The 24,900-nt window shown below is 41.0% G+C and overlaps 2 protein-coding genes across 2 annotated transcripts; one reads left to right on the top strand and one right to left on the bottom strand.

Annotated features, from left to right (window-relative positions):
* The first annotated feature begins 1,445 nt into the window (after window positions 1–1,445).
* LOC131248022 (ubiquitin carboxyl-terminal hydrolase 21-like) lies at window positions 1,446–6,433 on the top strand. The gene is made up of 8 exons (XM_058248053.1): window positions 1,446–1,732; window positions 1,842–1,962; window positions 2,076–2,186; window positions 2,915–3,087; window positions 3,233–3,574; window positions 3,680–3,802; window positions 4,499–4,811; window positions 5,832–6,433. The coding sequence occupies exons 1-8, from the start codon at window positions 1,619–1,621 to the stop codon at window positions 6,197–6,199; spliced, it is 1,665 nt and encodes a 554-aa protein (XP_058104036.1). The 5' UTR covers window positions 1,446–1,618; the 3' UTR covers window positions 6,200–6,433.
* Window positions 6,434–7,960: 1,527 nt separating this feature from the next.
* On the bottom strand, window positions 7,961–24,556 carry LOC131248020 (probable ADP-ribosylation factor GTPase-activating protein AGD8). The gene is made up of 7 exons (XM_058248052.1): window positions 24,366–24,556; window positions 24,080–24,198; window positions 13,749–14,178; window positions 13,290–13,550; window positions 9,521–9,646; window positions 9,104–9,205; window positions 7,961–8,393 (listed from the first exon to the last, which is right to left on the bottom strand). The coding sequence occupies exons 1-7, from the start codon at window positions 24,432–24,434 to the stop codon at window positions 8,286–8,288; spliced, it is 1,215 nt and encodes a 404-aa protein (XP_058104035.1). The 5' UTR covers window positions 24,435–24,556; the 3' UTR covers window positions 7,961–8,285.
* Between the last annotated feature and the right edge of the window lie 344 nt (window positions 24,557–24,900).

Here is a 24,900-nt window from a genome sequence, read left to right as displayed (position 1 = left end):
AATCATGGTGGGGTCCACGTAACACCTACTGGCAGCGTCACTGGCCAAACCGCGTCCTCCGCGTCCCTGCGTAGTAAGTACGGCACCATGCGAGTATCAATTAACTCCCACATAAGAAACGCATGTTTACTGCGAAGTGCGTGTAGAATAAGCTTATTCCACAAATGCTGCGCGTTGGAAAAGCTTGTGTGTTTGTTCATGGCATCCAACCTGCCTATACGTGTCGCCCCACCGTGAAGGCTTGAAACCCATAAATCATTGCTGATCCAACCATCACCTGGTCCACCACATGAATTCGGATGGTTTTCATTTTTTTCGATGAAGTGGCCCACCTAGTGATTGTACACTCCTGAAATTTGGGAAATATCATAATAACATTGGGGCTCACGTAAATAACGAGTTAGATGGTCTAGACGTAATACCGTGAGCCCCACCTCAAAAACAATGGTCAACCGTTAAAAAAACTTCTAAATTCACGTGGTTGCCCAAATGATAGTTTTATTGGCCTGATTTAGGGGAAATCCAAATTTCATGATAGATTGACTCCGATCAACAGCTTGGATGCCACAGATACACACCCATGTGGGCCCCACGGGCAGCGCTTGTAAAATATCTCACCCCACGGAGACTCGCACAGGACCCAACCGTCCACATTTATCATGAGCGGATTAGGTGCGGCCCCAGCCTCAGCCAAGATCAAGATGGTGCTTCATTTACTGTAGAGCGTGCGTATTCTATATCCACTCCGTTCGTCTGTTTTGAAAGATCATTCTAGAGTATCAATTAAAAAATGAATCAGATTCAAATCTCAGGTGGACCAAACCATAGGAAACAATCCTGATTGATCATTAACAATTTATAATGTGCCACAATAATTTTGGATCAAGATGATATATATATATATATATTCTATTCATCCAGGTTTATGTGACCTTATCAACAGGTTGAATGGTAAAGAAACATTACAGTGGGTTCCAGAAATTTGTTAATGGCGGGCGGGACGTTCAATCACTACTATTTCCTGTATTATAGTCTACCTTAAATTTGGATCTCCTTTAGTTTTTTAGATGATGCCCTGAAATGATTTGAAAAACGGATAGAAGGCGTGGATATAGAATAATACATCAAGGTGGGCCCCACAATAAGTGCGCACGGCATTGGGTGAGGCCGGCGCCGCACCTAATCCGCTCCCAGCGGATTTCCTGCAAAATTCGCAGGAAGTTTCTGCGAAGGTAAGTTTGTTGGGGGTCACCACCGTCATGTTAGTGAGAAATCCACTCCGTCCATAGGTTTTTCCGTGTCATTTTAAAGGCACGGGACAAAAATGAGGTAGATCCAAAACGAAAGTGTGCCGCACGACAGGAACGGAAATTAAAGGGCAATTGCGTTCCATTTATCACTCAAGGAGGAACGGAAATTAGAGGGCAATTGCGTAATTTAAAGCAACCTGCCGCTCAAATTGGTAAAACAAAAGGGGGAAATGGCGCGGAGGAGAATTCCCTCCCTCTAGCAAATTTTAATTTCGCCTCTTTCGAAAATTCAAATATTCGAAGATATCCAAAACCCTTACAAATCTTCCAACGAAAGAGAGAGGGAGAGCCAAACGCCCCCAATTGCAATGGATCATGCCATGGAAACCCTAGAAGACGAATCCTTGCCTTCTCTCCCTTCAACTTCCACCGCAGAAATCCAGCCCTCCGATTCTCTTGCAGAACTCAAGGCCTCTCCCATGGTATGTAATCCTCATTTCTCACTATCTCTTTCCAAATTTCTGAAAATCTGTTACTGGAGATCGCTTTTTTTTTTAAAATAAAAAATTTTAATTTTAATTTTTATCGCAGGGTGCGGGTCTTGTGAATCTTGGCAATACGTGTTTTCTGAACGTGGTTCTTCAGTGCTTCACGCACTCGGTGCCGGTTGTCGAGAGTCTCCGGTCATGCGGTCATGCGGATCCATGTTATCGTATGATCTGAAATCTTTTAATTTCCTGTTTTTTGTTTACATTTCTTTCTTTCTTTTGTTGGTTTGGTTTGGGATTTCTAGCATTTGGTAAGTGAGATTTTGGAGAATTTCAGGTGGCAGTGGAAGTTTTTGCACTGTCTGTGCTCTAAGAGATCATATCGAGCTGTCTCTATCTTCGTCTGGTGGAATCATTTCACCTCTGAAATTGGTGGATAATTTGAGCAGTATCCTTGTTTTTTTTGGGAACTTTGATTGATTTGAATTTTTCCTCTATCTGAATTAATCTTGATTTTTGATCTTACAACCTGATTTTCTGTAATGAGTCTGATCTTGATTTAGGGTTGAATATTCTGTTTGATTAATAGTTCAGCTTGCTGCAAGAAAGTTGGACGCATATCATGATAGTCCATGATCTGAACCATATGTCTGGTGGACCCTGACATGAACTCGACATGGTAGAATAAACCCCACTGATTGGATGATCTTAATGATGCATTTTTTGGTGATTTAGAAATGGATGGTAACATTGCAAATGGGCAGTGGAGAATTGCAAAAGGTTCACCTCCAAAAGATTATAGTTCTGCTTATGCGATTTTCGGGCAGTGTACATGGACCTGCTTCATGAACGGTCCACATCACCGGATATTCCCACATGTCCTGTTTTTACATAGCATGCTGCATGTAGATCTGTGCTTTGTATGCAGGTTAGAAAGCCCCTTATGTAAGCCAGATCCATTGTTGCTCATAGCTGAAATAAAAGGTTGTTTGACAACTGGAATCCAATACAGTTTTTAATTTCTGTCATTAATTAGATTTCTTTCATTCTCTCTTTCTAACAAGAGCTTCTCTCTCTTTGAAGAATTTAGCATGGGTGGTGCTCCTGTTCTGCTCTGTTTGAGGATTGTTGTAAAGAATTCTATTTTTGAATTGTCCTTGACGTAGTAACTATCAGATATATCTTCTTCTTTAGAAAGATTCCAGCAGGAAGATGCCCATGAATTTCTCATGTTCACTGTGGACAGCCTCCAGAGCTGCTCTTTGGATTTGAACTGGGATGATAAGTCCTCAAATTCACAAGAAGCCAGCTTTGTAGAACGGATATTTGGTGGCCATCTTAGAAGCCAGGTAGAGGAAATAAGCCACCTGTAACACATCTTTTTTGTCTCTTTATTTTATCTTTCGTGATATTTAGACTTAGTAATTGGGAGGTGGATAATTTCATATTGGTATCAGTTTGGGGTATTTATATATTTATCTTGTGAATTTTCAGCTGCGATGTTGCAGTTGCAATCATCGTTCGGACACTCTTGAGCCTCTAATTGATCTGAGCTTGGAAATTGAAGATGCAAATACTCTTTATACTGCTCTTGAGTCATTTACCCAAGTTGAAAAGATTGATGACTCAGATATGAAGTTCACCTGTGAAAACTGTAAAGAGGAAGTAGTGGTAGAGAAACAGCTTACCATTGAACAGGCACCTGCGGTTGCTGCATTCCACCTCAAGAGATTTAAGAGCGATGGTCACTTTGTTGAGAAGATCAGTAAGTTCGTGGAATACCCTTTGGAACTGGACTTGCAGCCTTTCCTTAGCAGCCCAAATGATGTCAACAGTGTAAGAGAGGATGCTTCTGTTGTTGCAGCTTCAATCATTGAACCTATTACTGTTCTCATTTTTCCTCTCATTGGACTAATGCTCTCTCTCTTGTGTAATTGGCAGGGGAAGTTCAAATATGAATTATATGCTGTTGTTGTCCATATTGGAATTTCATCTGGCTCTGGACATTATTTTTGCTTCATCTGCTCCTCTCCACACTCATGGCATGTGTTGGATGATTCTAAGGTATCATTTTCTTACGGTACGTTTGGATGCATGGAATCCATGTGGAAATGGAAATTTTTTTTTTCCACTGACAAGGTTGTTAGGCTGTTTGGATGGGTGGATTTCACATAGTAATCATTACTCTTATTCACAATTAGAATTCTCTGGCACAAGAAATGATGCGACCATTGTTGGATGAATTTGAGGACTTCACTTGCTATCTAAACAGCACTCCCTTTTGGAATCCATGTTTCTATGATCAGCAGCATCATCATCTAAGCCTTATCTCAGTTAAATGGGGCTGGCTACATGAATCCTGTTCTGTCATTCCACTCTATCAAGGGCCAGACCTTCAGTTAGACCAATGACCATAGGCCATCAAGTCTTTTCTTACTACCTCCATCCACATCCTTTTGGGCCTCCCCTTACCCTTTTAGAATCCATGTTTTGTAAACAGTGAAATTATCATTGCATGGTCATTACATTTTTCAAATAAAACCTATGAATTCCACATATACAAACATGTGTCATATCTAGTAATTGGTTCACTTACTCACAAATTGATAAGAACTATGAATATTTAGAATAAAAAAAAATCCATAAAAGAACTATGTGAAATGTTTAGTAATGAAGATTGGCTGTCTTTTATTGTGATCATCTTGTGTCATGAAGAAATTAAAATCTGTTGGTGAATGTAGATGCTCTTGTTTGTTGCAGGTGATGAGGGTTAGTGAACAGTGTGTGCTCCGTCAGGAAGCCTACATTCTATTCTACAAAAGGAAAGGGGTGCCCTGGTTTTCAAGCTTAATGGAAACACAAAAGATATGCCAAGATTTGAACAATGCCTCTACTTCCCCGAAGTCAGTGCTGGATGTCTCAGAGAGCATCTCTGTTCCATTTTCTATGTCAGCTGTCAAAGACAGCAGCTCAGGTGGTGAGGCTGGTGAGGCTACAGATGCCATGGATTTCAACCCTACCACACCACCCCATAGATCTTCAAGCCCCAAGATGGTCTCTGAAGAGCCTTCAAGTAAGATGATTCCCCTGACTTCATTTCTCATTCTTTACCCTTGTTGCCGTTCTGTTGTGTGTGCTCTCTAGGATTGCTAAGAAATCCAAATTTCCATGTAGATGACATGCATCAATGCTATACTGATGGGAGCAACTCGGGTGGGATAGGGGTCAACCCAAGCCCAACCCAATATCAAGAGGACCCAACCCAAAGTGACCAACTTGACCCAGCAGCCTGCATTGTTCAACATAGGCTTGAGCCTGGCCTGCCTATGATGAACCAAAATAGTCCATCCCAAGCCTGGCCTGAAATGTTTATGTTGGGCTCAAGCCCAAGGGTTGGTCTAGTTGAAGTGTAGAGGGAAAGAGATGGGAGACATGGGTTGGAGCAGTAACATGAGTGAGGATTTTTACATATTGTGTATATTACAAAATTGCCCCTGCAAAATCTAATGGGCTGGGCTGATGGTCTGTTGTACATGGTACAAATCCAGCATGGTTGAGAAATGGGCCTGAATTTTAAGCCTGAGCCTAGCCCATGGGCCTGATCGTCCAGCCCATGCCCAGCTCAAAGTGAGCAAGTCATTAAAGCCTGATGCGCCAGCTTGGCCTGTATACAGCTGTAGATCCAACCTGACTCAAATACATGTGATTATTCTTAACCCAACCTGAATTTGCTCAACCCAAATTCAAATTGGATTGATGTTTTCAACCTGACCCGAACTTGGGTTGGGTTAGCTGTAGCAGCCCTAGTTTTAAACATAGCAAGGCTATCCATTGAAGTTTATTCTTAATAGCAAACTGCCTGCAACCTGTCCCTTGAATGCACCATTCTACTTATCTATTATTTGCATGGTTAGGCTGTCTATATTTGCCTTTCATTGTCTACAAGCTACTCTTCTCAGGTTCTCCGTGCCATGTCGATTTGTCCTCAAGACGAACCGAATTATATTTGCATTATTAATTTGAGTGCCTTTATTTATTTTCTGTTGAACATTCTTCATGGGAACTTATGGTGCATGCTTGATGCATTGGACAGAAATAAATTATTCAATCCCATGCAACCATCCGAGATCGGCGGGTCAAGAAGACCTGAAGAAACCCACCAACAAGATTTTTCAGGATGGGAGAACAAAGGAGGCAGTGAATAGATTGCTGAGGGGCATGCCTAGTTCACGGAGTTCGCAGCTACTATCCTGCATTTCTTCTTCAAGGGGGTGTCTCAGTGAAGGCTCTATTAACCGGACTAAGAGGCGGAAAATACAGCATTTGGACACGTCATGTTCAGATGCAGAGGCCAGCCCTTCTCCATCTAAGGCCCCACACAAGCAGCAACTCAGTCCTCGTTCTGTAATGCGTGGGTTGGTATCTAGAGACACCCATTTAATCCAATTTGATTCCTACTGAATGGTTATTAACCTTGTAATATTCAACCACCTAACTGCCAACCCCATGCTTAATCTTCTTGTTCTTCCTTCCTCTTGAGCAAATAACACTGGCATTGGTAAATGGGTCTGAAGGTGCCCTGAATTTCCACAATTTCTCCCCTTAATTGGAGGGTTGTAAACGGGCCTTGAATTTTCATAGTTGTTTGGTTCTGTTTTAGGTCATCCAAGGAAGCACACTAGAAATTTTGCTCGAGTTTTCGTATCTTTATTATGTACCTTTTCTTTTGCCATCTGTGTGTGTTAGGTATATTGGCTTGAGATTTTATTTTTTTTTGCCTTTCATTTCCTATAAAATTTGCATATGATTAGTTCTCCAAGTGCTGAGGTATGGTCTAATAAAATGGGAAAAAGAGAAGAAATTCTTGTAATGTCCTGGGTGGTGCACCCCCTACCAATGGAGGTTGAATCCTGCCGTGATGTACTTGCTTAAGTCCTACCTGAACTGATCATGTGATTTCCGAAAAAAGTGAAAAGAAAAGACCGGAAAACATTGATGACGTATGTGCTCCTGATTGCAACTATGTTACTTTCAATTTGGAGGAAATGTTATAGCAATTTTAAGCTCCTGTCTAGGTGCACGTTTGCAAAAGGGGATTTGTGCAAGTGGTTTTTTGGTTTATTTTGCTGATTTTGAGATGAGATGGGATTTTTGAAAGTGCATCCAATTGGGTTTTGGCTCAATATGCTGTTTAGGTTGAGGGTGCATCCTAATGGACCTCTAGGGTTAGCAGCAAAACTAGGAAACGGTAGTATAAGGGCTTCCATCAATTGTTAGTTTATCAATAGAGGACCTCTTCTTGTCATTAACTTCTGCATCGAAATGCAGCCCCAAGCGATTGGTAGGTCATTCCCACTGCTTGAGGACTCCCAAGCGATTGGTAGGTCATTCCCACTGCTTGAAGACTCCCAAGCGATTGGTAGGTCATTCCTCTGCTTGAGGACTCCCAAGCGATTGGTAGGTCATTCCCACTGCTTGAGGACTCCCAAGCGATTGGTAAGTCATTCCCACTGCTTGAGGAATGAAGGAAATGGTTTAGATCATTGAGAAACCCATGCACGTGTCCTTCATATTTGAAATGACATGTTTAGAGAGTTCTGGACTGCACAAGTTGGATTGTTCTGGGCTGAAATGCAAATCTGACTGCATTAGCTCTCAATACATTCCCTATCTGACAAGGTTAGGCCGGAACCATTAACTAAAATGGGGCAGGTTATCTCACAACCCCAGCCTGTTATAGGTATAACTGTTTTGTAATTTAAAAATATAGTTCAACAGCACCCATGAGAAGTTGGAACCCAAGGCTAAAACAGCAGATTAGCTGTTAAGTCTTTATTTCTTTAATTACTTGAGTGGATTTTGCAGTACAAGCAGGGATTGGCCAAGTGGACCAAATTGCCCACAAATAATGGCCCAAGGTCCCATCAGGGTCTTAAAACATAGCTCAGCAACCTCATTTTGTCTTTGCATTCCAGAACTTTGTTTGGAATCTTGCAAACCACACCAATGTGGGTAGCCCGTTCATAACAAGCCCCATTGAATTGGCCATATTGGGCAAGCCCAATGATACAACCCGCATCATGAACGGCTTTCATCTCACACGTGGATTTGGTATTGCAGGTGGAATGGGATCTGCAGACGTGGATTAAGCAAAAATTACTAATAAAATGGAAGTTGGCCATGCATTAAAGAACAAAGTAGTGTATGTGTAGGAAATGGTAATTAGTGATGAAACAGTAAATCATATAAGCAGTTCAAATGATACAACTGGTAGAGATGTAGTGTTAAAGTAATGGGGAGGCTAAATACAGAACACGTTCAAGTTTATACATATACTGATTTTCAAACATTTCCCTCCACTACAAAAAAAGGCCGCCAGCAAGCAGCGACTAGGGAAGTTTGAATTTATTTATGTTTGAAAAGAATTTGAGAGGCTGCGGCTAGAAATGAAGATAACAACCTTCAAGATGTCGGAAATGGGGTTGAGGTATCTGATATGAGTTCTTCGACTTTGGAACACATACCGATACCGGCAGCTGCAGCGCACTCAAAGGATTCTATCTTGAAGATCTGTTATCAAGCTGGAAGCCAAAGATGTCAGCTTCTTCCCCGTCTCCCCTGCAATGCTAGTAATGGAAGAGAGGTCCTGGGAGGCCTAAAAAGAAAAAAGATTGAAACAATCTTTTAGCGAAATATCCAAAGTTTCTAAGATTGCCCTTTTGAGGTAAATTCCAAATTCAGTTATTAGATAATCTCCAATGGCATTTCAACGCGGATGCAGTCATACGACATTCCATATAGCCAAAAAAGGGAAGGCGAATTGCAGATTTGCTATTGGTAAAAAGCATTCCCAGCACATGCTGATCGGTGCATCTAAGCAGGGGCAAATTTGGTATTGTCCAAAATAAATCAGGCAGGTTCTGCTCAGGTAATTACTTTTTCATCTGCAATGAGCAATCTGCCTGAGAACATTAATGAAAAAGCAGTGGAAATTCTCAGTTGAGTGAAATGTTCAAATGGTCAGTCAGTTGACAAGAAGCAGGAAAGTAGAAGTCATGGTGTTCGTAAAGGTAATGGTGACAACCATTACATGTTATGGGGTCGTAACAGTTGTAACAGCCATTATGGAAAACGTGACCTATAACCGAGTTTTTTGGATTTTTTTTTCAAAAGCAGATATAGGTTTTTCAAGGGTTTTTTTTTTTTTTTTCCAATTAAAAAAAAAAAGTGAAAAAAAGAAGAGAGAGGGAGAGAGACCATAACAGCCGTTACGACCCTGATCGTAAAGGTAACGGTGGTGCCGTTACGGCCACCATTACCGTTGTGGAATACCTTGGCGGAAGTACAACAACTTCCAACACATACCTGCAAAGAGATTCGGTTAATGAGGTCAACAGCTGTCAAGTCCATTACATCATCATCTGTGCCATGGCCAAAAAGATCTGCACTTGATATGGCAGTTGAACTCTGCAGAAAATAGCACGACTCGTCAAAGTCAGAAAACAAAAAAAAATGTCAGCCAGTATCAACAACTGACATGACATATAGTTGATAGGCATGAGTTGCCTCTTCCCCAAGTTGGAGCTATTACTAATTCATAGTAACCTATATAACAAGTACAAACAGGGTCTTAACATGGGAACATTGAGATGTTGACACTCGAGAGTGATCTGAAACATCCACATGGTCCGTCCTCTCTGGATGGCCCCATACGGCAAAAACTCAATACTCCCATCTCCAGACAACTTAGGTAGCGGTCACTTTAATGGAGAACAAGCATACCGAAAATTTCTGCAAGGAGGCCTGAGCCTCCATTTCATGAGCTTTGTTCTGATCACCAAAAAATTGGGCTGATGAAATGGACTTTGCATTTGAGAACTTCTGTCTAGCTTCATTACCTTCCTGAATCTGAAGGACACAAGGTTTAAGAAAAGAAAATAGGTGCCATCAGAGACCAGTTTATCTATTACACTTTCATTATAGATGCTAAAGATCAGTAATGCATACAGGGCCAGTGAGTTTGAAGTCCTAAGCTCCAGTTGCAGAAATGTAAAAATAAAAAAACTTATTATAGAATAATCATGTGCAAAAAAATGGGAATAGAACTTAATCATGATCAGGAGACGGATCCTTTTGTCTATACCATGCCTCGGGAATCAAGTCAGAATCGACCAAACAGGAGTCCATGAGTAAAGAAAAAAGTACCAATGAAGTCGTTTTTACAGTGACATTTTTTTAAGGTAAAAAAAAGAAAAAGAAAAAAAGAACAGTAAAACATGCATTGTTCTTATAAAGGGGCATTTAATAGTGAAGTTCTTGTACTCAAATAAGACAAGTCCCCATTACATAATGCACACAGTGAATAATGTGCAAGCATTTTGGTTAAAAAGTATGCAAAAATAACCTTACCCTCTTTCCATGTAAGCATACAGGAATAACATACTAGTATGTAAAGGCTCTCGTAGCAGGTATATCGGTCAGTACACCAAGAGTGTAATGGCACAGTAGAGGAGCCAACCATATAGCTTGACATCACATGTGATCTCAAGCTGCTAAATACATGGAAACAAATCAGTGGCATGATGATCTTATTACATCTTCATAAATAGTGGTGAGGCAACCTAACAGGCTTAGCAAGTCTTTGGAATCAATCATGTTCAATTTCCTCGACAATTAGCAACTTTTACCAGTTATGATTTATGAACATAGAAACCTTGTGAATTCTCAGAATTAACATTTGCATTGGACCCAACAGATAACTTTTACCAGTTACAAACATAGAAATCAAGTGAATTCTCAGAATTAACATTAAATGTTGAGCTCAACAGATTCTGATCTGCACAAGATCAAAAAATTGAGTAAAGCCCAGATCTGCAATAATGGATAAATAGCAAATCATTATAGAGACAAAAGGTTTAAAGTATGATAAAAGGAATAAAATGACCAAATGACAGATCACGTAGAGTTTGTTGACATCTTCAAGGAAGGTAATAAGAACTTAACTTCAGCACCGAGGGGACAGCACCCCATGAAACCTTTAGGGCCCAACTTTCAGCCCGATCCAAAGCTCTGTTGGGTCATAGCAACGAGAGAGGCAAATCATGGGAGTAACTGTTACCTTTCGCCACGGCCCACCATAGTTTTGGATCAGCTTGAAAGTTGGGCCCTAGGGGTTCACGGGGTGCCGCATCATGTGGACCATTCAAATTTTGGGCTCACATCACGTATCAAAAAGTACTTACGAGTTCTCATGAGAACCGGTTACCATGTGAGCTTATATATATATATAGGGAAAAGGTACCATGCGCTCGACCTCACCAGTCCGTCCCATGAGGTCGAGCTGTGTGGGCCCCACCGTGATGCGTTTCAAACATCTACCCCATTAGTCAGATGCACCATTCCATCGTGGGCCTAGGTCTCAAAAATCAAGTCAATCCGTGACTTGTGTGGGCCACACCACATACAGAAGTGGAGAGGGGCCGTGCACCATTAAAACATTCATAACCATTTTTTGGGCCCACCGAGATGTGGTTTGCAAATCCAGCCCATCCATTATGTATCTCCCACTTGGATGAGGGTTCAGACCAGGTTTCAGACGCATGCAAATTTCAGGTGGGCCCCACCAAGTGCTTTTATATGTTTTAACGGTGTCTTCACATGATTTTAGATGGTATGGCCTACCAGAGTTCCGTATACGGCTGATTTTTGGGATATCCCATAATTTAAAGGGGACCCATCAAATGCACGGTGTTGATGGTCGACACGCATCACGGTGGGGCCCACACAGCTCGACCTCAGGGGAGCTTATCGTGAGGTCGAGCGCATAGTACCTTTTCCCATATATATATATATATATATATATATATATATATATATATATATATATAGAGAGAGAGAGAGAGAGAGAGAGAGAGAGAGAGAGAGAGGAATGCTCACCTGCGCACCTTCTTACATGAGCACCCGTGCACACCTTTGCACATGTGTCTTGGGCACAAAATCTGAATGGTCAACGCGATGTGGCACCCCTTGAAACCTCAACACATGTGCAAAGGTGCGAACGGGTGCTCACGTCAGGTGAGCAAGTGAGCATTCCCCTCTATATATATATATATATATGGGAAATGGTACTATGAGGTCAACCTCATGGGAACATCCCATGAGGTCGAGCTGTGTGGGCCCCACCGTGATGTGTGTCTAACATCTACCCTATCAGTCATATGCACCATTCCATGGTGGGCCATGGGCTTAAAAATCAAGTCAATCTATGACTTGGGTGGGCCACACCACATATAACAGTTGAGAGGAGTTACCCTCCCATTAAAACATTCATAATAATCATTTATTGGCCACACCAAGACGTGGTTCACAAATCCAGACCATCCATTGTGTGTGTCCCACTTGGATGAGGGGTCAGACCAAGTTTCAGCTGCATCCAAAACTCAGGTGGGCCCCACCAAGTACTTTTAAAAGTTTTGGGCATGTCTTCACATGGTTTTAGATGGTATGGCCCACCTGAGTTCCCTATATGGCTGATTTTTGGGATATCCCATAAACTATAGGTGACCTATCAAATGCACGGTGTTGATGTTCGACACGCATCACGGTGGGCCCACATAGCTCGACATTATGGGAAGTTCCCATAAGGTCGACCTCATAGTACCATTTCCTTATATATATATATATATAGACGCGCACACACACACACACACACACACACACCTATGCACCAGTTCTCACGAGTTTTCGTGAGAACTTTCTGGAAAGTCATCACATGTGATGTGAGCCCAAAATCTGAATGCTCCACTTGATGCAACACCCCATAAAACCCCGCAGGGCCCAACTTTTACACTAATCCAAAACTTTGGTGGCCCATGGCAAAAGAAAACAATTTCCTCCCTTGATTTGCATCTTTCTTTGCTATAGCCCACCAGAGTTTTGCATCAGGTTGAAAATTGGTCCCTGGAGGTTTCATGGGGTGCCGCATCACATGGACCGTTCGGATTTTTTAGGCCCATGACACGTGGACAAACGTGCACAAGGCACAGGTGAGCATGCCCCTCTCTCTCTCTCTCTCTCTCTCTCTCTCTCTCTCTCTCTCTCTCTCTCTCTCTATCTATTTGGGTCCACCATGTGAATTACCTAATGCAAAAAATCAGCCCTATCTACCCATCAAGCAGGGCACAAAAAATAAAAATAAAAATAAAAATCCTAGCCATCGATAAATAGCAAGACACAAGTATTGTTCACTCAATAAGCGGGTATTGCTGAGTTTTCCAAATGGTGATCCTCATGATGGGGCCAACTGATTGGACAGGTTGGAAGTTATCAGCTAGTTGGACCACAACTTGTGGTCCAACCAGTTGCGGTCACTTGAGACCTTCTCATGTATGTGTGTGTGTCACACATCTCCAACAACAAAAATATGCAATATCAGAAACAACTTGTGGAAAGCATTGCTGGCCATCAGATAAATTTTAGATAACCTGTATAGCCAAACCAGCACCAGTTCAAGCAAAACCCACAAACAAAGCATAAGTCAATATAAATTTACCTGCACTTTGGAGGAACTGGAGCTCGTTTTCTTCTGATATCCACTGTCCATTCCAAAGTCTGCAAAGAAGCTTGAAGACTTTGGAGGTGAAACATGATCAATTACTTGTGCACCTCTAGGACTAGCCCCAGAAGAGGGGATATTATCAACATATTCAAATCGAGAAGGATAGGATGAGCCAACTGTTGAAGGCGCATTTGTTGAGGAGGTCACAACAGGAGCTGGCTCTTCAGGCTTCTGGTCATACAGACTTTCATTCGGCTGCATTTAAGAAGGTACTTCTTATGTTAAGGAAAACACATACATTCACCTTAATTGTCCGTAAATAAAACAAGCCATAAAGTCAGAATTCATAAACGGGCCTTTTTAAGGCTAACACATAATCACCACCCAGTATAATACGTATCTAAAATTGTATTTTTTAAGAAATTCATGTATATAAGCAGAAGCATGATTAACCTTCGTAGTAAGCTTTCGGACACCAAGCCCTGTCTTACTTCCAGTCTTCTTTGCACCAAGGGGTTTCTTAACAGAGCTGCTGAGAACCGTGCGCATGGGAGCTTTAGGGGAAGGAGCAATTTCAGGAGTTTCATGCCTTCCAATTGAATTTTCCTTTGGTGCATCAATAATGTTCGCATCAGGAAGTCCATTAGCTGTAGGCATTGATTGAGAGGCAACCGGAGATGAGGGAGTCTCTTCAGCAATGCTTTTAGCAACTTCTTTTGAAAGTAGTTGCCTGTACAACTCAGCAGCTCTTGACGTATATTTTGCCTCAATTTTGCCTCCATCACTCCATCCATGCTGCTTAAAGAAAACCTGTGCACGGTTGTTTCCCCCGAAACTCATCATCTTCAACTGCTCTGGACTCCATGAATCTAGATTTGTAGACCTGGCAGCAAATAAAACAGTCAGCGCCAGCGGTAAAAATGCTGTAGACTTGCAAATAAGAGCCATAATCTAGCTGAATAAGAAAATGACTCTTTGAAGCTCAAGAATTCAGAACGCAATACAATGAAATTGGGGTTGAAGCCTCATGACCACGGATAAAAGAACAGTGAGGTGCCATTTGATAATATGAAAAATATGATCTGAAAATTAATTTAAGTGCTGAAAACTTTTAAGTGCTGAATTGTAATTTTGAAATAATTTTAGGGATATATTAGTCAAAAGTGAAAAGAAATGTTAATGCACCACTACTTTCGGCATTCAGCCTTAAGCATTAAGTGACGGGATAGGAACTGAAACAAAGATCCACATTTTCATGAAAATTAATTTAAGCACTTAATAAGTTGGATTTGCCAAATGACCCGAATCAGTGATAAGTTTTGAAAATAAGGTGATATTTGGCAAACTGGAAAAAAAGGTCTCAAAATTAATTTAAGTGTTGAATTTTAGTACTAATAAGTATTGAAAAATCTGTTTGGTAATTTATCTGAAAAAAGTCATGATATCTGAAAATAAGTGCTGTTTTCATGAAAACTTGTTTGACAAATGCAAACTACAAATGTCTGAAAATTGGCAATTTGTCATATTTGCCCCTATCATCCCAATTTCTATCTTTTGTGAGTATGAGATGAAACCTATTATTGCCATCTGCCTCCAAATTTGGCACACCTTTGCCCAATCCAATAAAATTTCAATACTTTCCCCACCAAATAAAGCCAAGTAGATGAATGGTCTGGATCTTATATGTTTGCCACGTGCAGTAACATGAATTGATTGTGTAAGGAGGCAAGTAGATGATACTTGTCCCAAGGACATGCATTGAATGTTCAGATTTTCAGTTTCTACATGTGTAGCCTTTAGTTATGTGGTCAAAGCACATTGGTGAGACATGCCACACTCAGAAGTCAAAAGACCAAAGATTAGGAAAAATAATGTCATCCTACAGGAAGAATAGCTTTATCTGGTTTTAGCTTTTAATCAAAGATTTTCTCTAGGGATGTAATTAAAGGCCTATGCCAAACCGCAACTTGGAATGTAATGTGTTCCCAAATATCAGTGAAAGCCACTCAGCACGACATGTTTCTTGGGTGCAAAACATGCATATCATACTTTGCTAATGGAGTTACAAAAACTCAAACCCCATAGCTTTAGAGCTCAAGTGCTCTACGAACATCGGCTATCTGATGCTTCGATGGCTATATAACTATTTGACACCATCGCCTCTCATGAACAAACCATGACACCAACCCCGACTACATGAGACACTTGACACCCAACAAATAAAGAGACATCATGAGGCTTTCAAACAATCCCAATTAACAAATACACATTTTGTTATGAACATGCACACTTCATTATGGTGTGTATGCCCATCCAAGACATGTATTGGCACTTGCATTGACACGACAATTCCCAATATTAAAGGCCACTTACCAAAGACGTGAATGAAGAGTAGAATCAACAGCTTGTGGAATGTGGCCTTTGTTCATATTTTTAGAAAAGTGTACCCATCATGTTATCTAGGTATCAACAACCTACCTGATCCCATACAAATGCTATCCACAATAAAGAACAAATACCAAAAAAGTATAGGAACTCTTGAATTACACAATTTTTTAGAGGTAATAACATTTTATTAAGAAGCTCGCCAAACGCGAGGAAAGAAAACAACCCCAACGCAACACAAAACACTGCCAAAATAGGACCAGCCGAAAGTTGCCTATATATTTCCCATTGAATCCAAGAGAAGGCTTTTGATTTTGCCAATGACCTCATCACAACCTTCGTGAATATTTCAAAAACATCGCCCATTTCTTGCACCCCCAAATCACCCAAAACACGACCATAATTAGGAGTCTCCATAAGGCCTTGCCTGCCCCACCATTTCCTCCCCCATACAAGGCCCAAAGCAACATCTCGACTGATTTTGATATAACCTAGGCCATACAAAATAAATCGAAGAAGTGACCCCACACTCTAGTAGTAAACGTGTAATGAATGAAGATGTAGTTGATCGTCTCCTCACTCTCCATGCACATGAAGCAAGCATTGGGGAGGACAAGAGCTCTTCTCTACAGGTTGTTGATTGTGAGAATCCTCTTCCTACCAACAAGGTAGCATCTAAATGAGGAATTACACATATATATTACTTGCTTCAGTGTCAAGTTTAGCATCGAGGTAGTGTCTAATGAGGAATTAAATCCACTCACCAAATCTATCTAATCTAAAAAATGCATCATGCTTAAACACAATATTAATAGTTACTCAATATGCTCCACGTAGTTGATGCAACCAAAAGCGTCAAATGGCTTCAATTAGAATGAGATGAACCCTAATCCACTAGTATGTAGGTAGTGATCTTAATCAATCCCCTCTTCTACAATTAACACAATGACAAAACTCAACAGAAAGAACTTTTCTTAATTTTGTAGTCAAGTAAGATGCCTTTATACTTCCAAGAGTTGACCTTTCATAGGCAAATTAAAAGTCAACTCCATGATATATGTATTCCACTTGACGTGGCATGCATTTAGTTTCTTTGGGAGTTCAAAAATCTCACAAATTCATGATTGGAGTACAACATGAATTCCCAATGCATGTGCCTCCAAGGCTTGAAGGCTTGCACAAACTTCATAGAAGTCAACATCATATGTAGAGCACCTTCTACTCACAGCAATGAGTTTCTCGTTAAAATACGTTATTGGATGTACTCTCCTGGCTAAGGACATTGCCAATGCCCACATGAGAAGCATCAACACACTTATTATTATTGTTATCATTATTTTGCTTTTTGCAAAGTATCATCAACAACTTGTCAAAATCCAACAGTAAGATTGGGGCTTTTGTCATTTTCTGCTTAATCTCCTTGAAGGAGGTGGCCACTACTTTTGTCCACTCAAATGGACTGGAATTCATACCTTCCATGATAGGTGCCATGATAATGCTAAAGTTCTTGAAGAATCTCTTGTAGATGGTTGCTAGTCCATGAAAATTTTAGACCAAGCATGTGTTCATGAGAGTTGGCCAATCAAGGATAACTTGGACCTTCACTAGGTCATACTAAACACCTTCATTTGACACAAAAAATCCAAGGAAAATAATACAAGGTGTCATTTTTTTTTTTAAAGAAGTAACAAGCTTATATTAAAGCAGGCGAAAAGCAACAAAGACTGCCGAGGTGGCAGAAACAAAAAAGAAAAAGAGAACAATCGACAAAAGGGAAAGAAACATAAAGAGAGGAAAAATTAGAGTCCTAAAAACTGGAAGTCAAAGCCCTTCAGATCGGGAATGATAGCTGCCCATTCGATGATGAGGTTCTTTGCCCAGGATCCTACAACTGAAGCTATAGATTGGGAGCTGTTGAAGCATCTTTCATTCCGTTCCTTCCACATCGCCCACCAGATAGCGACGATCGTTAATTTCCAAACCGTAGTTTTTCTTTTGCCCAATTTAAATCCATTCCAATAATCCAGTAAGAGAGAAGCAGATTGAGGCATGCATCCAGACACATTGAATCTCGAGAGAAAATCATTCCGAATGAGGGAAATGAATAGGCAGTGAATCAGCAAGTGGTTGACAGACTCCTCATTTCCCATACAACATAGGCATATGTTGGGGAGTTGCATTCCTTTTTTCTGCAGGTTGTCGATCGTTAGGATCCTATTCTTAGCTGCGAGCCAAGCAAAACAGATGAACTTTGGGGGTATAGGGTATTTCCAGAGAAAAGGGGAAGCACGGGACCGCGACTGAGAGATGGGAATAAGGAGCGAGTATAGAGACTTTACAGAGAAACGGCCCGATTTTTCTTTCGTCCAGAAGATCTTATCAGGGATCGCCAGGTTCGGAGAAGCAGAGGCCAAACTGTGCAAGAGATTGGTGTAATCGTTTCTTTCCCATTCATTGAAGTTCCTGCGAACAGGTATGTTCCAGAAAAAACCTAATTCAGTGGAGGAGAAGAAGTAGGCGACTGGGGTGTTCTTGTTGACAGTGAGGCGATAAATGGACGGAAATCATAATACAAGGTGTCATGAAAATGCACTTCTTCAAATTAATGAAAAGCTTTTCTCGATGTAGAACCCTCTGGACTTGTTAAAGGTGATTTAGATGTTCCTCATGAGAGCGTCTATAGACGAATATCATAGAAGTAGACCACGGCAAATTAATGAACGACCGTAACACTTGCATCATTCCATGCATGAAGGAATTGGGTCGTTGGTTAGCCCAATGGCATAGCCAACCACTCGTGCAAGCCCTACTTTGTCTTAAATGTCTTTTGCCATTTGTCTCCTTGACAATATCTCTTGGGCTAATTCTACTCTGGTGACACCTGCTCCTCAAGTTGATTTCAAAAAAGATCATAGCACCGGACATTAATCCCAGCATATTGTGGAGTCAGGGGATGGAAAACAACATGTGAACATTATATTGTTGAGGGCAAAAATGTTGACACATTCTACAATTGCAATCTTTCTTTAGTGCTAACAATGTAGGAATAATGCATGGACTAAGGCTTTCAAGAATAAAGCCTTCTGCTAATAACTTTTATCTGTTGGCAAATTTCAGCATGGTTTGTCAGATTCATCCGATATGAGGGTAGATTCAACAAAGATGCTCCTGCACCAAATCTACCATGTTTTGGATATCGTGCATGGGTGGAGGCTTGTCCAGTATCTCATTGGAAATCAAATCATGATATTGGGGCAGGATATCCAGAAATTCATGTGGAATGGGAGATTTCTCATTCAGATTCTGGCTTGTGTTGATGGAAAGAAGAATTCCTCAATCCCATGGCAAACTGACTAGGATACCAAATTGATGCAACCAGAAGAATCGAATGGCTTATATGGAAACAAGAGGCTTAAATGGAAAACAAGATGAACCCAAAGGGCTTGTTTGGATGCCTGTAAGTTGGGTAAAATGTAAGTTACTTGTAGGCAAGTCAATTACAAGTGGTGTTTGGGAGAAGAAATTCACATGTAAGTCACTTACAAGCAAATCTTCCAGGAAACTAGAGGGGGCTAGGGGTGAGAAGTCACTTCTCCCCTATAAGTAACTTATAGACCAATGTTCCGATTTTTTAAAAAGAGGGAAAGAGGGGGGCAACACATCTCGACTTACAGGCCAACGTTCCAATTTTTCATAAAGAGGGAAAGAGGGGAGAAACACCTCTCTCTCTCTCTCTGTGTGTGTGTGTGTGTGTGTGTGTGTGTGTGCAATTAGAGAGTAGCAGTGTAACACCCCGACCCCTCCGGTAAGATATTGTCCGATTTGGCTGGCACTCACTGTCCACCTTCACGACTTTGTTTTCGCAAGCGGAAACGGTTAGCGAATCACCCGCAAAACGCGTCTTACCCTTAAGGTCGAAGCCCCACATATAGCCCAGATCTTCGGGCTCTCCCTTTCCGATGTGGGACGGGCACTAACACCCACCCCCCCTCGGGGAGATAGAGCATCCTCGCTCTGATACCATTTATAATACCCCGACCCCTCCGGTAAGATATTGTCCACTTTGGCTGGCACTTACTGTCCACCTTCACGGCTTTGTTCTCGCAGGCGGAAGCGATTAGCAAACCACCCGCAAAACGCGTCTTACCCTTAAGGTCGAAGCCCCACATATAGCCCAGATCTTCGGGGTCTCCCTTTTCGATGCACGCCCGTCCTACATATATTGTCCGCTTTGGCTAGCACTCACTGTCCACCTTCACAGCTTTGTTCTCGTAGGCGGAAGCGGTTAGCGAACCACCCGCAAAACGCGTCTTACCCTTAAGGTCGAAGCCCCACATATAGCCCAGATCTTCGGGCTCTCCCTTTCCAATGCACGCCCGTCTCACATCGGAAAGGGAGAGCCCGAAGATCTGGGCTATATGTGGGGCTTCGACCTTAAGGGTAAAACGCGTTTTGCAGGTGGTTCGCTAACCGTTTTCGCCTGCGAAAACAAAGTCGTGAATGTGGACAGTGAGTGCCAGTCAAAGCGAACAATATCTTACCGGAGAGGTCGGGGTGTTACAATGGTATCAGAGTGAGGGCGCTTTGTCTCCCGAGGGGGGTGGGTGTTAGTGCCCATCCCACATCGGAAAGGGAGAGCCCGAGAATCTGAGCTATATGTGGGGCTTCGACCTTAAGGGTAAGACGCGTTTTGCGGGTGGTTCGCTAACCGCTTCCACCTGCGAGAACAAAGCCGTGAAGGTAGACAGTGAGTGCCAGCCAAAGCGGACGATATCTTACTGGAGGGGTCGGGGTGTTACAAGCAGCAACAACACCTCTCTCACCCCTTTCTTTCTTCCTTGCCTCTAGCGACCCAAAAACCATTCACACACCACTGGCCACCACTAGCAACCATAGGTCTTAGGGCGCTAAATGATTCACCCCCCTTTTCCAATTAGAAGAGAAAAAGGAAAGGTACGGTGCCTCTGTAGTGGTAAAAAAACATGGTGCACATGCACTATTTGTAGGGCCCACCGTGATTTGTGTAGGCCATCTAATCCATCTATATTTAAGTCCTCACTTTCCTATCCTTGGGTGCCAATTTCAGGCCAATGTCAAAATTAGCAATTTGGGCAATTTTAACTGTGGGTGTACCGTCACAATTGGTACTTGTGGTGTGGCCTAGCTAAGTAAATGGCCTGATTTTTTGCATGACAATCATCTTGATCACTTGAATAATCTGACTTAGTTGACATGTACAATACATGGTGGGCCCCACAAATAATCATGGTTTTTTAATGGTGAGCGTCCCTATCCCAACTGTTGCTTGTGGCATGATCCACTTGGTCCTTAAGAATGGCTTTGTTAAAAGAGTCCAATGAGCCTGATGTCTGGTCAGATCCATAATCTAATTGAATTGGATGACATATATGGTCCACTGTGGGGCCCCACAAGAATTGTTTTAATGGTCCTAGATCATCCACGCTAGCATTGTCTTGAAGTACATTGTGTATGGGCAAGGATAATTGGACAAACCTAAAGCACAATAGGCCAAAGTTTACCTCTCTTACCATCCTTTTTACACCCAATTGCCGCTGAATTTTTAGAATTACCTCTCATATTCTCAACTCAATTTCCCTTTTTCCCCTTTTGGGGCCTTCCTTCAAGTAGCTCCAACTCCACGTCTATGAATGGTGGCGAAATGGGGGTGTCAAATTGGCCCTCTACTAGTGATGATTCACTAACTTGTACACAGGATGTTGTGTCATTGATTGTGGCATTGCCATCATCAGTGGTGGGTGGTGGAAATAACCAGTGTGGGAATTATCTCCCGGCTTATTCTAATTCCTGTTGTTACTGAAAAAGCTTGCCTTGTCATGAATCTCGAAAACTGCAAAACAACCATAGAGATAAGAAAGAAAATGGTGGGAGAAGTAGGCCTATTTACCCTCCGTTGTTTCTTTGTTTTTTTACCTTAAGTCGCTGCTTCACATTATAGATATTTTGAATATGTGGATCCACTTTTATGGCCCACCTAATGATTGGTTAAACCTAAGAATTGGCTCAATTATTCATCTAAATGAGCTTAACAAAAAGGCATACTTTTTACCAACCTTTCTTATGTGTCAATTAGATTTTGGAACAATTCCCCACTCCAAGTTCTGTTTGGTGTGAATATACAACTTCTTATCTGTAACTTCCTTACAGGTTACCCAAACACCAAAACCAACTTATTTGTAAGCAGTGTTTTAAATAGCGGTAGCGTGTTGCATTGCGTTCATCCCTCTATAGCGTGAGCTACGTGATACTTCTATTTTTTAATTTAAAAATAAGAAAAACATGATAAATAGTAAGAAAAAGAAGAGGCAAAAAACATAAAAATGCCTTAAAAATGATTCATTTTTCAAGTATAAGCATGTTCAAAAAAGTTATTAATTATCACTTATCAAAAGTCAACCCAGATATATAAAGTTATAAACCAAATCAAATAATTATCAGATCAACAACTTTCTAAGCAAACCACTTTAATTAATAATCTAATTGAAACTACAAGTCACAACTCATAGGTATGAAAAGGAAATAAAAATCCCACAAATTAAGAGTATTAAGTACAATAAAGATGTCATCAATACAAAGAGGGGTTTTCGAAAACCCTCTTTCAAGACCTTTTCTCTTTTAAGTTTTGTTTTAAAGTTTTTTTTAATGTGTGAGTTTCACACTAACTTTAACAAAGTATCACCACCATTTTAAGTGAAAGTAAATAAAGAAAGGTTTCATTTTAATTCTATTTTTTTATGATGTGAGTTTTACACAATTTTTACCAAACAAAGCTTTAAAAAATTTGTAGCGTACGCTACAAGCTACGTAACTGTAGTGTATGCTACCACCCCTATAGCATGTACTATAGGGGATTTACACTATTTAAGTACACTACGAGCACTATTTGAAGCATTGTATGTAAGTGACTTACAACTTACATCCGAACAGGATTACCTATAGGTGACTTACTTAAGTCACTTGCAACTTAAAGAACTTACAAGCATCCAAACAGGCCCCAATCCCCAATAGTATGTAATTAGCAGGGCATTCAATAACAATAGCGGTGGCCGTAACAGCCACTATAATTACCATTACGATACAGGCTGTAACAGCTGTTACGACCATTAAAAAAAAAGGGCATCAGCCCTATAACACACAATGATTCCCACCATTACCGACATGTAAAAGCTGTAATCTAACCGTTTTGAATACCTTGGTAACCAGTGATCTTAGATTTCCTTCTCTTCTACCATTAAACAAGGGAAGAACTCCAAAAGAAAGAACTTTTTCTTTATTTGATATTCCAAATAATGCCACTACACATTCAAGAGGTAGCCTTCCAAAGGCTTTAAAAGCAAAAGAAAGCCCAATATGGGCGAATAGTTACTTGAAATAAACCTTGAGTAGTGGCATTTAGGTCATTTCCCATTACTCAAATCAAGCATGAAATAAAAACTGAAAATAACTATTACCATCCCAAATGTGTGAGCAGGGTTTGAGCATGTGGGATGAAACCTAGACTTCTTGCACACGTGTGAGGTGAGAAGCGATTGCATCAATAGTTAAGGTTTAAAGGATGTGGAAACCAGCTTAATGAATAAAAGGTAGCCACTAGCCATCCACATAGGAATTCCAAAAGAGAACAAATCCAACAGATTTATATCTATAGCATCTAACATTCAACTCTTTTCTGAGAATAAAATACTACAAATAATTACTTACATCACCCTTTGTCCAGAACATTGGACTAAATTTGAAAATGGTGGTGGGAATGAAACCTATGGAGATCATTTCCATTGTTTTTCAATGACGATATAGGACCATCTTATATACTCAAGAGCTATTTGATACATTGATAGAGCATGATATGGCATATGCTACATGTGCAACAAAAGAACACCACCCCAAACCCCCACACACACACACACACACACAAAAAAAAAAAACAATAATTAGAAGTTAGGATCATGTAATCAATCTGGTTTTGGGACAGCTTGGATTGGTCATATACATGCCACAGCCACATGTACGGTGGCTATTTACATGCATATGGATGATCATACTCCGCGAGAGTATCAATGTTTCACTCATACACCCAATGCTTTGACATTGACAAATCACCAACAAATCAATCCATCGGAATGTCCTTCACAAGAATATGATCCAATGAAACTGAGCCGTTCCAATGGATTGAGGCAACCTCAATAATTTTGTATTCCATCAGGATTAATGGATTGAATACATGATCCATCTCATCCGCCCTACACAAAACATGATAAGATGAAAAATCGGGATTGAATACGAAAAAAAAAAATCTTTTCAAGAACACGGCCTCAAATTTCACCGTGGAATTAGAGATGAGGCAAAAATAAGGTCCGCACCTCACAAAGCTGACGTGGACGCCAAGGCTCCGATGTACGGCAGAGCAGTCAATGCAGAGGAAGATCCCGTACGTGACAGAGGCCCATGTGGGATTCTTCGCATTGCAATCGAAGCACATCTGGAAATCAAATAATCAAATTGGAAAAAAAACGGTAAGATCTGTGAATTCCGTTTAGATCTGGCATTTTCGGACTAGATCTGGAGAATAGGAGCAATTTCAAGCGAGAAACGACGAAGAAAAAGTGGAGAAAATGCAGAAAGGAAGAGAATCGGATGGGAAAATACCTTATTTTCGGACCTGGATTTCAGTTTTCTGAAAACGGCGTTCTTGTCGTTGAAGCTTTCGGACGCCATGGCCGAGAGAGAAAGAGATAGGGAGAGATCTTTCCCAAGAGGAGGAAATGTTTTTTGTAGTGGAATACACCTCCCCAGGGGAAAACAATAATGCGCAGGAACTCCCTCCAGCTCAAATCTCTGCCCATTTGAAGTCTCTCCGTCTCAATTTTTCTCCGGAGTACCGAAACTGCCCATCGGGGAGTTTTTCTTACGTTTACAGAGCTTTAATATTTCATATGCATGCACACTGATATGGTATAGATGATACATTTGAATCATGATCCAAACCGTCTAAATAGTGTATATTCAATTAGATGGTACTTTATCTTAAATGAAAGATTCTATCTTCTTATTCATAAATTATTTTAATATGTTTCTTTTGGACCGTCCATTTTCGGTCCCCAATTACAGTGGTCCGACGTCTGTCCAGCTTGGAGTGAGTTACATACGTCACATATGTAGCGTATACGGGAGCAGCGTGTTT

This window comes from Magnolia sinica, chromosome 6 (genome assembly GCF_029962835.1).
Source record: "Magnolia sinica isolate HGM2019 chromosome 6, MsV1, whole genome shotgun sequence".
Lineage (NCBI taxonomy): Eukaryota > Viridiplantae > Streptophyta > Magnoliopsida > Magnoliales > Magnoliaceae > Magnolia > Magnolia sinica.
This window is presented reverse-complemented; position numbering and strand designations above follow the sequence as displayed.

What these genes read in the sequence shown, in the direction of transcription:
- LOC131248022 (XM_058248053.1), top strand. Translation starts at nt 1,619, where the DNA reads ATGGATCATGCCATGGAAACCCTAGAAGACGAATCCTTGCCTTCTCTC. An exon ending in AACTCAAGGCCTCTCCCATG is followed by an intron (nt 1,733 to 1,841) that starts GTATGTAATCCT and finishes TTTTTATCGCAG; the next exon opens with GGTGCGGGTCTTGTGAATCT. An exon ending in GTGGCCATCTTAGAAGCCAG is followed by an intron (nt 3,088 to 3,232) that starts GTAGAGGAAATA and finishes GTGAATTTTCAG; the next exon opens with CTGCGATGTTGCAGTTGCAA.
- LOC131248020 (XM_058248052.1), bottom strand. Translation starts at nt 24,434, where the DNA reads ATGGCGTCCGAAAGCTTCAACGACAAGAACGCCGTTTTCAGAAAACTG. An exon ending in CCAGTTCCTCCAAAGTGCAG is followed by an intron (nt 9,647 to 13,289) that starts GTAAATTTATAT and finishes TGTGTCCTTCAG; the next exon opens with ATTCAGGAAGGTAATGAAGC. An exon ending in TTAACCGAATCTCTTTGCAG is followed by an intron (nt 8,394 to 9,103) that starts GTATGTGTTGGA and finishes TTTTCTTTTTAG; the next exon opens with GCCTCCCAGGACCTCTCTTC.